The following is an 11,641-nucleotide window of genomic DNA, read 5'->3' on the forward strand; positions in this document are numbered from 1 at the left end:
GATCAACCTCTAATGAGAGAGATGTGAGCTTTCACACCCGAGGAGGGGATTTAACTTAGAGTTAGAAGAAGCATTTGCATGCAGGGAGACAGCCCAACCTTCATAATTGGGGAAGGTAAATAATGAATGCCCTTGGTTATTAAAGTAAGACCATCATAGTCTCTGGCAGTAGAATTCTGACAAAATATCTGGTTTTAGAATGAGTAGGCTCTCAAAAGTTCCTATAATTTATATCAAAATACTCTCTCTATATTGCTATAACAGCAGAAAGATTGTCTCTGTATGATAGTTCTAGCTATAAAGAGCCTGCACCAATAGATTTTATAATTTCATTACCTACACTTCAATCATTTATCATGGTATGTATTATCGCCTCTCTACCAAAAGAGACATTAATGAATGTTAAAGCTAAGGAGAAGTAGGATTGACTGCAGGAGGGAGACACCAACACTCCCAGGAAATCTCCCATCTTCACACTGTTCTGACTCACTAAGGATGAGAGTTCCTATCCTTGTCCACAGTGGGAGGTATGTCCAGTTTATGGAACAGTGAGACTATCGACTGATCTGTCATTAAACATCCTAAGTAAGTTTTATCCCAAAGAACTCCTTTGATGAACTTTTCCCTAATGTCTACATGAGTCTTTATAGACAATGAAGACAATCAAAGGTGCCAATGAATCTGTGAGGGAAGTGACGGTTTTATTTATCAATGTTCAAAGGAATGATCTTGGCATTTGTGATTATTTCCTTAATTTCAACAGCAAAGGCAACATTTTAAAAGTCAGCTTTCACCTACTTCTAAATATGCACTTATATTCTTAACAACACTTGGGACATACCTTGCCTATACTGTTTCTTCTTTTATATACCTTCAGTAACTCCTTGGTTATGCTAGACTGGTACAGTGGGAACACCTGTTTAATCATTTTACTAGAGTAGTGCCAAAACCATGTGTTTGAGGAGTGAAGGATACATTCCCTGCAGTCTGATGAGGTAAGCTCTTCCTTGCAGCACCAGGATGTCAGAAAAACAGGTCTCTTCTACTTAAATCCATGGTTAATACTGACCATTAGTCATTGCAGAGAAAAAAGTATAAATCCTTGAGAAGGACAACCCCCTTTTAATATATGATGTCCTGCAGATTTAATGACTACATCATTAGTATCTCCCTCTTGCACAGTTGACAGATCTCTGGCACAGAGGAAGGTAGCTGAGCTTATTATGGAATTTAATATGTTATGCTATATTCAGTAATACAATTTACAAGCCAATATTCTGAGTATATAATATGCTGGGATGTATTTCTCAGTGCTATACTGAAGGTCTCATAATGCACCTAAGCCTGGATTATGCCAAGTGTTTCTGGAATCCAAGGCATGATTTTCAATCATCAGAGAAATTCAATAATCCCTTCTCCCAAACTAGAGTGGTTTTGAATCTACTTGTTGATTTTATGCTGCCTCAGGATGAGATTTTGGTGCCTACCAGGGAGTTACATCTGCCTTGTTAATCCTTTGCATTTTGTTCTAAACAAAATATATCCTATATTTAAATTTGTCCACCAGAACTAAAGATGTATTTATTTAAATATTTGATCTCTATAGAGGTTTTTCTGGAAAGTGTGAATTATAACTTGAAACCATTCAGAGTATTTTAACAATTCATGATCCTTCTCCAATTCTGTTGACCTGGAGCTCCCTGTGTGCCAGTGCCCCCTGCTGACCATGAACAATTTATAGAGCTTTTTTGTCTGAGCTCCCAATTTACTTTCCTCACTGTATCTCTCACAGAGTAACACATGGCAGTGTCCTTATTTCTCAGACTCTTCCTTGCCATGGATCACCCCAGTTGGGTATTGGGGTCCCTGGAATGAGGGTCCTTGAAGCTAGGTGAGTAAGGATTCATTGGTGACAAACAGAAACAAACACAGTGGCAGTTTGAATCTGAGTGTATTCTGTAGCTCTCAAATAGGGGATTCTATACATTAAAAAAAAACAAGCATTCCAACTCTTAGAAACTATATCCAATGAAACAATCACAGATACCAACAAAAATCATTTGGCACAGTAAAGCACAAAAATCATCCAAGCATTACAACTCAGAAACTATGTATTCAGTGAATCACAAACAGAGCAAGTAACATCATTATAAATCATCAAAATGTAACAATTATAAAAGTATTATTCAGTGGGAGCTATTGCCCAAGATTAGTGGCATATTTCCAGGAGCAAGTTAATAAATCTTTAATGGTCAGTGCTCTCAAACACTGAACTAAAATTCCAGCCCCATGGTCGATTATTATTTAATATCTAGTGCCTGATATTTTATAATCTTCAATGTAACATCTCTGAGACACTCACAGCAGGGAGCTGTGGGGTTGTGTGTTGTCCTGCCTCTGGTCTACCATAGGGCTAGTGATATTTGTGAAGGCAGGATGCAAGAGTTTTGAGAGCATTTTCCCCATGCCAGTGTCAGGCTGTTGTCAGGGTAAGTGAAGCAGCTGGACCCAGCTCCAGGGGTGGAAGAGTGCAGTCTAAGGTTCCCAGGGACTCACAGAGCTGTCTCAGTGGTCTCTAGCCCTGTGCAGAAGCTGGGACAATCAGGTTATCAGACTCTTGGGCACCCAAGACACGGCTGGATGCAGTGGAAATGCTGAGAACAAGGTGGGGGCCAACAGGCTGGATCTAGCCCAGGACCAAAGGGGAAAAGAGAGGATCTCCAACTGGATCCCTTAGGGAGGAGAGCCCTTGGCTAGTCTGGTGGGTGGGTTGGCTTGTTGTAGGTCAGGGCTGGGTACACTGTGATGCCTTCTATGGGAGATTAGACAGGACTCTTTAGAGGAAGGCCTGTTTCATTGCTTCCCACAGAGGATCCAGATGAAGAAAGACAGTCCCTGGTTTTAAGGCATTTATTGTCATGGGGAGAGTGGTGATGAGTAAAGCCACATCCCACTTTCTCAGGGAGGACCTGTGGTTAAATACCTTTTGCAGTGAGGAGTGTCTGGGAAGGAGAGTATATTGACTAAGCCTTCAGGCCTTAGGTGCCTCATTAAAATGAAGATCTGTCTTGAGGTTACATGATCTGTAGTCACATCCTCTACCTGTGGAGGGCCTTAGGGCTTTGCCCTTATGTGACTGATGGCCACAGAAATATGGATAGTGGAGGCCTTGTGTCAGGAACCTGGTATCCAGGAGCATGGCAGAATGCCTACTGACCCTTGCAGGTTTATCCTGTGCAGGGTCACCTGTGTGGTCACCAGGGTTTCAAACCTTAGCTCAACCAGAAAATGGGCTGCCTTTCACAGTCCCACAGAGAGCAAAAGCAACAAAGCAGTCCCAGAACACACATATTCTGAAGCAGTCTCTGTTGAGAAGAAGGTTTCTTAGTCAGGACAGGACCATGTACTGTAGGGTGTTTTTTTTTTTTTTTTTTTTTTTTTTTTTTTTTTTTTTTTTTTTTTTTTTGCATGGAGGATGCTCCTGAGCAAGAAAGATAGGAGCTGAAGGTAGTGGTGAAACTATATGTGAAGTATTAGGCAGTGTGTCTCTGATGGATAAAGTATGTCACTGAAGGAAGGCTTGAGACTTCAAATGATTTACACAATTCTCAGAGTTCCCTAACTCTATTTCTTTCTTATTGATTATTTTTGATATATCAGTTGCCCCAGCTAACATAATTTCTGCTTGCTGCCATGCTGTTCTGTCATGCTAAAGCACTCTCAAGCTCTAAACCCAATTACATATTTTAATTGAAATGTTGCCTCAGTCATAGTGTTTTACAAAAACAACAAAAAATAACTATGACATGGTTTTCTGTGAATTCACATGGAAGAAATCATTAATGATTATATTGTATCTGTGGGTTAAACAGAACATATAAAATATGACAGATTTTTCTTCCAGGCCATATATGTTTTTATTTAGAGATAGAATTATGTCAGCAGTGAGATGGAGATGTGAGTTCACCCAACACAAGAACATTTGAAAATAAATTCTGAAGATTAACTGGAATAAGGAGAAGTCTCTTATATATTTGTGATATGTATTACTTCATGTTGTCCCTAGACTTTCTGTGCCCAGAGAGGCATGCTTTTTCTTGAATTTGAGAAAACATAAAACCAAAAGTAGAGCATTTGTTTTTATAGGGATGCTGGAAATAATTTAGTGGTCGATGTCATATTCCTGAGCCCAGATCTGCTTCTTGAAGCTGTTTTCATGACCAGATCCTAGTCATCAAATAACTTGCTTAACTAGTAGGTCTTGCCAAATCGGGCCATTTCCAGGACTATCCAGCTATCTCTCTCCTTTTCATCACCTGAGGTGTGGTCCATGTATCCTAGGAATTTCTTAAACTGTCACCCTGTTATACATGATATTCCTCGGTGGCTTGTACTCTGAGACATTCAGAGAACCAAGGCACAACTACATCAGAACCATCAGAGTCTGGATGATAGGGCTGTTCCATGCCTCACACCAAATTATTATTGTATGCCTTTAGGATGTGTATCAAAAATCTGTGTTTAATGACCTAGTCTTCGGAGGAACTCATACATATAATATGTATGATTCAATGGAATGTTAGCTTTACGTCTTGAACTATTTTTCATGAAGGTTTCACAAATCATCAATGAAAATTATTTAGAAAATGATTCCATTTCGATAACTTTATCTCCTTTCCTAATTTACCCCCATCCTAGAAACACCCTATACTATCACCCCACCCCTTCTTCTATGAGGGTTTTCCTCCACCCCACCCTCTGGCCTCCCTGCCCACAAATTCCCCTATACTCGGGCACCTATCTAGCTTTCATAGGACCAAGAAATTTTCCTCCCATTGATGCCTGACAAAGCCATTCTCTGCTCCATATGTGGATGGAGCCATGGGTCTCTCCATGTGTTCTCCTTGGTTGGTGGCTTAGTCCCTGGGAGCTCTGGGGGTCTGGTTGGTTGATATTGTTGTTCTTCCTATGGGTTGCTAACCCTTTCAGCTCCTTCAGTCATTTCTGTAACTCTTCCATTAGGAAGAGTTTCCCATGCTCAGTCCAAAAGTTGGATGCGAGATTTTGCCTCTGTATTTGTAAGGTTCTGCCAGAGCCTCACAGGAGAGAGCTATATTAGGTTCCTTTCAGCAAGAACTTCTTGGCATCCACAATAGTGTCTGGGTTTGTGACAGTATACAGGATGAAGTCCCAGGTGGGGCAGTCTCTGGATGGCCTTTCCTCCAGTCCCTGCTCTACACATTGCTTCCGTATTTGCCCCCATGACTATTTGTTCCCTTTGTAAAAAGAACCAAAGCCACAAAGCAAGCCTCAACAGATAAAAGATGACTGAAATAACCCCATGCATCCGTTCAGATCACCATGTTCTAAGGCTGGGCTTCAATAACATCATAAAAAAATAGAAAGCCCACATAAACGTGGAAGCTGAACAACACTCTACTCAATGATAACTTGGTCAAGGAAAAAAGAAGGAAAGAAATTAAAGACTTTTTAGAGTTCAATGAAAATGGAGCCACAACATACCCAAACATATGGGACACAATAAAAGCAGTCCAAAGAGGAAATCTCATAGCTCTGAGGAAAAGGAAAACAAAACAAAACAAAACAAAACAAAAAACATGCACTAGCAGCTTGACAGCACATCTGGATGCACTAGAACAAAAAGAAGCAAATTCACCCAAGAGAAATAGACAGCAGGAACTATTCAAACTCAGGGCTTTTAATCGTTCAAATGGAAACAAAATGAACTACACAAAGAATCAAACAAACCAGGAGCTGGTTCTTTGAGAAAATCAACAAAATAAATAATACCTTACCCAGACTAACAGAGACAGTATCCTCATTATGAAAATCAGAAATAAAAAGTGAGACATAATAACAGAAACTGAAGAAATCCAAAAAGTCATCAAATCCTAGTACAAAATCCTATATTCAAGAAAACTGGAAAATCTGAATGAAATGGAATATTTTCTAGGCAGATACTAGGTAATAAAATTAAATCAGGATCAAATAAATGATTAAATAGTCTTATATCCTCTAAAGAAAGAGAAACAGTCATTAATAATCTCCCAACCAGATCAGATGGGTTTAACACAGCATTCTATCAGACTTTCAAAGAAGACCTAATACCAATACTCCTCAAACTATTCCACAAACTAGAAACAGAAGGTACTCAACCAAATTCATTCTATGAAGCCACAATTACTCTAATATCTAAAGCATATAAAGACACAACAAAGAAAGAGAACTTCAGACTAAATTCCCTTATGAATATCAATGCAAAAATATTCAATAAAATTCTCAATAACTGAATCTAAGAACACATCAAAACAATTATAATCATGGAGGGATGGTTCAATATAAAGAAATCCATCAATGTAATCTACTATATAAGCAAAATCAAAGGAAAAAAAACCATATGATCATCTCATTAGATGCTGAGAAAGCATTTGACAAAATCTAACACCCCTTCATGATAAAAGACTTGGCAAGATCAGGAACTCAATGCCCATACCTAAGCATAGTAAAAGCAATATACAGCAAACCAGTAGCCAACATCAAGCTAAATGGAGAGAAAACTGAAGCAATCCCACTAAAATCAGGGAATAGATAATGCTACCCACTCTCTCCCTACCTATTCAATATAGTACTTCAAGTCCTAGCCAGAGCAATTAGACAACAAAAGGAGATCAAAGGGATACAAATTGGAAAGGAAGAAGTCAAAATATCACTATTTGCAGATGATATGATAGTATACTTCAGTGACCCCAAAAATTCCACCAGAGAACTCCTAAACCTGATAAACAACTTCTTCAAAGTAGATAGATATAAAATTAACTCCAACAATTCAGTGGCCTTCCTCTATTCAAAGGATAAACAGGCTGAGAAGAAACTAGGGAAATGGCACCCTTCACAATAGTCACAAATAATATAAAACACCTTGTTGTGACTCATTTGAGGAATTTATTTCACTATGATAGTAACTGTATTTGTGGTGACAGAATTGTCCTGTAGATTGTGGCATTTCTATTTCTCTGATATTTCCAGGAGCATAGCTTAGATTCAAGAGTATAACAATATGTATCTGTAGTCACACCTCCTTTGGGACTATTATGAAAAATATTACTACTCATTAGGAAATGGTCTCTTGAGAGTTTCATTTTGTCAACTGGGTTGCATCTGGTCCAGTGAGAGGAAGAATTGCTGATGAAGTCTAAATCCATTTCCTGAATCTGTATGCAGCTGCTCTTCAAATATGTGCCTGTTTCTGCTGTAAGCCTCATCTGCTGATCTGCATTCCTCCTGAAGAAGGGTTAATCTTGTCTCGCCTATGGTTATAATTTGAAACTCCAGAATCTGGCTGTTAAATATTGCTCATGCATATCAATGATATAGCCTTTGAGCTTCCTCCTTGTTGGTTCACTTGAGTGCTAGAACCCTGAAACCATATTTATTAGGTCTCTCTAGAGAATTCAATGGAAGACATTTGATAACAAAGTGGATGTAGTCTGACCTTCTTCCCCAGTTAGCAATTCCCTTACATATGTATTAGACTGGGCTGAGGCTATTTTCACCTATAATTATAACTGAATTTAATAGTTATTTCAATGGAAATACTTGGTAAAGTGATACACTGAAATTATAACAATTTAATAATCTGTAACCAAAAGAAATTTGTGGAAAAACTAACTTATCATACTTTCCTCTTAATGAAAAAAAGTGATAAAATCAATCAAAAATTATAAAATGAATATACACCTTGATTCAGTTCAAAGTCATAAAGAAAATTACAACAGTATGTGTGTCACACACATCACACTTTCCATTTCCTTTACAAGACTCTTGCTGTGAATCAACCATGAAAAGAATACAAAGAGATATTCAGTTTATGCTATGAAATACTAAGATCTAGGTAAACTCATAATATATAAAAAAGTAACTACCTTGAATAGAAACTGCTATCTCTTCCTGAAAACTTGTATCATTAAAGGCTATAGCAAGAGGAGCTGTGATTCTACAGGTCATGGGGTCTGGATACTTAACTATCAGTTTATGGTCACAGGGAACCTCTACATACAGCTTGCATATAACTTTTGTCACAGCTACCTACTACTTTTTAAAGTATTTTATCTCCTATCTGTTAGAGCATCAAAGAGGCAATTCTACTGATAAAAACTGGGATAGTCTGATAGCTAATGGGAAGTAAGTGCTCACTACTAACTAATCTTATCTCACAGATATTGAAGTGTGCCCTCTAGTTCCTGTTGCCATTTTAATGTTTTGATATACAGAATGAACATCAACCAAGTCAGAGTAAAATTCCTCAAGATATAAGATGGATTTGATGAGCCTTTGTGAATGAAACTAGACAATAGGAACAGAGAGTGTTTCAAGGAACACCATAGTTCATTTGCAGCCTCCAACACGATTTCTTGTCACTTCTGTCCTTGCTGCTCTAGAATATCTAGAATTCAGATGCCAGGTCCACATCAGAGGAAGCAGGTGTCTCTCTTCTCAATTTCAAAGTTGGATGCAATCACATATTCCCAAGGACTGAAGGTCATGATTATGTGTCTCTTAAGCTACACATTCTGTTTGCTTAGTTTCATTCCTCTTGTTGTGATAATAGATGATGACAAAAAGGACCCGAAGAGATTTGGCATGTTATTCCTGGCTCCACCATGAGCATGGGAAAACTCAGGATAGCAAATGAATCACCTAGTCATATCCTCAGTCAAGGGTAAAGAATGAGAGAAAATAAACACATACAAGTTTACATTTGAAAAGACCCTACCTATAATTACACAGTCCAGGACCTCAAGCTCAGTAAATGGTGATATCCAGTTTCGTCTCTAAGATTAATATAGGTAATCAAAACACTCCCTCCCAGGGCACTACTGCAGGTATAGTTGTCTGTGGACATCTGTTGTCTACAGTAACATATTCTTGGGCAACTTTTCCAACCACAGCTTTGTTCTTTGTCTTTTCACCCTGTGTTATAAGCCTGTAGAAACATGGATTTTTCATCTTCTCTGACAGCATGATAGAGTCTGATATTACTGTTTCTTAGGTACAGTTTTCAGAATTGTTTGTTGACAGGTTAGAATATGTATATTGATATTTGTCATATTATCAGTGTTTATATATAAAATTAAAGATACCATGAAATGGTCCTTTGCCCTTTCTTTTTTTAATTTTATTTTATTTTTAATTTATTTTTTACACTCCACCTTCCATTCCTTGACCTTCCCATTCACCTTCTGACAGTTCCACATCCCACACATTCTTCCCATCTCAACCCATATCTACATGAAGGTAGTCTGTCACAACCCCACTGAGAACATTCTGAGGCTCACCATATGTGAATTTTCTATCTATTGTCAGTAAGCTCATATTTGTGGTCCCTAATGAAGGAGAGAATGTTTTCTCACTTTTTGTCTGGGCATAGCTTAAACACCTTCCCCTCATGGTTTCTGACACACTCAGGATGTGGTTTTCACACTGTGTCTCGCACAGAAATACATAGCTGAGTCCTCATTTTTGAGGTTGCTTATCTGCAAATATGCAGTGCTGGCAGAGGTTTCCAAAGAGAAGGCAAACCGTCCCTTGAAGTCTTCTGCATATTTTGGCTCTCCAGAGTAGGTGTTTATCCAGCCAATCCATTTAAAACCCTTTCCTGGTGTCTGTTGCATCCACTGCATTCCAGCAGTTGTGAAGGTATACCCAGAAGCCTTGCAGGAGATCTTGACTGTCTCTCCAGGCTTCTTCAGTTCAGGTCCAGACTGCACCAACTGGATCTGTGCTTGGATACCTGTGAAAAGAACACAGGAAGGTGAGTATTCATGGAACTGCCTTGGTTCCCATTGGAGCATTTTTTCTGATGTCTTACTTTGGGCTGCTGCCATGAGGAATAGCAAATTCCACAGCCATTCCATGATGTCTAAGACTGTGTCTCAGTTTTCCTTGAGACTAACTGGACACTCTCTTGCTGTTATGTGAGTTGAGCCTCAGATTTCTACTCTAAAGTCTTCTTTAGATTTGCATAATACTGGCCTCCCTAAGTCATATTCATCTAAACCTGGTACACAATCAGATTTACACAGATACCCGACCCTAGGTAACTGAGCCTATGCCTTATAGTATCCACTGTTTATGACTTCACACTGATTGTGCTGTCCTCTAAGACCTCTATTGAGATGTGCTTATACCGTGATGTTCTCACGCATAAACCTCACACTATCACTGTTTATTCCTGAGCCTTATACATGTAAAAGGATAACAGTGGGCTATAGCAACCACTTGTTAGGTGGCTGTCCTGTTCTGTTTTCCAACTCAGTGACTTGATCCTCTCCAGTGGACACTGCCCTCTGCATACTGAGACCATAGCATCTGTACTTCCTTGCCTACAGAGTCAGAATGGATTCCGTTCCTAAACTCTTATGGTCCTCTGCACTCCCATACCAGTGTGTGACCTTTCATGATGAAATATGTAGAATTAAAATACATTTCTTTTTCAAAATTGGATATTTTTTTTTACTTACATTTCAAATGTCACCCCATTTCCTGGTTCCCCTACTCCCTGATACCCCATATCCTCTCTCTGCATCTATGAGGATGTTCCTACACAAATACACAGACAGATACATAATTAAAATAAGAAGAATTTGAAAAGAAAGAACAGTTTAATAGTAAATCAACATATGTGAAAAAAATCACATACTAAGAAACTCTGCATTTATTTCATGTAGTTTTGAAACTGAAGTCTTAATGCTTTAATATGAAGAAACTGAACCACAGAGCTAGATATTTAGAAATCCCAAGGAAGACCCTTTCTAATTTTAATATTATTTCTGTTCCTTTATACTCCAAACTTAATAAGACTACCAGTCATTAGAAGAATCTAATTCTACTTACTTTCTGTGTTTAATACTTTCCCATCAGTGCTCAAAATGAGACAGAAAAACCAACAATACAGACTGAAAGTTATATGTGGTCATCAGAAGTAGAATTATGAACAAGGGTGATCACCAAGGTGTCCTGTCTTTGAGTTAAAGTGATACAGTGTTGTTTAAGGTGGGCTCCATTCTGTGTTGATAGTGTCGACTAAGGATAGACAAATACAATGCAGGGAGGAAGCAGAACAAATACAATGGGAATGAGAGAAGCAATAAAAGAAATGAGTTCCACTGTGCTGTGAGGTGAGGACAGACTTTTCCACTGCACTATCCATGTTCGGATAGCATAGATGCTGTTTGACAAATGAAGTCAATAATTGCTAGTTACATTGGCAGTTTGTTCTGCATACTGGGAAGGAAGAGGAAGGCCAAAGCTGAGAGGAAGTGCTTTCTGGCCTTCTGTGAACCTGCTCAATGATATAAATGAACCATGGAAATTTGGCACCCCCTGCTGTATGAATGTGCTCCTGTAGCATGACAAAGCTCCTTCCATTATTGTCAGTGCATCTTATTAGCCTCTGGCACATTCCTTATCAGGCATAAAGTCCCTGTCTTAAAGGTACCCCATGATTTGGACTTGGGGATGAAATTGCAGAATTATAATTTTCTGATAATTTTTAGATCATGCATCAAAATCATGTCTTCCTTTTTTCTGGTATTGGTACTTGGATGCCACAATCATAGGT

The 11,641-nt window shown here is 38.6% G+C and overlaps 1 gene segment (V, D, J or C); it reads right to left on the reverse strand.

Moving 5' to 3' along the window:
* Positions 1-9,482: 9,482 nt before the first annotated feature.
* LOC110306616 lies at positions 9,483-9,935 on the reverse strand. The segment is given in 2 exon segments: positions 9,483-9,811; positions 9,890-9,935. Coding segments are annotated over 2 exon segments (375 nt in total).
* Between the last annotated feature and the right edge of the window lie 1,706 nt (positions 9,936-11,641).

Source organism: Mus caroli, chromosome 12 (assembly GCF_900094665.2).
Source record: "Mus caroli chromosome 12, CAROLI_EIJ_v1.1, whole genome shotgun sequence".
Classification (NCBI taxonomy): Eukaryota; Metazoa; Chordata; class Mammalia; order Rodentia; family Muridae; genus Mus; species Mus caroli.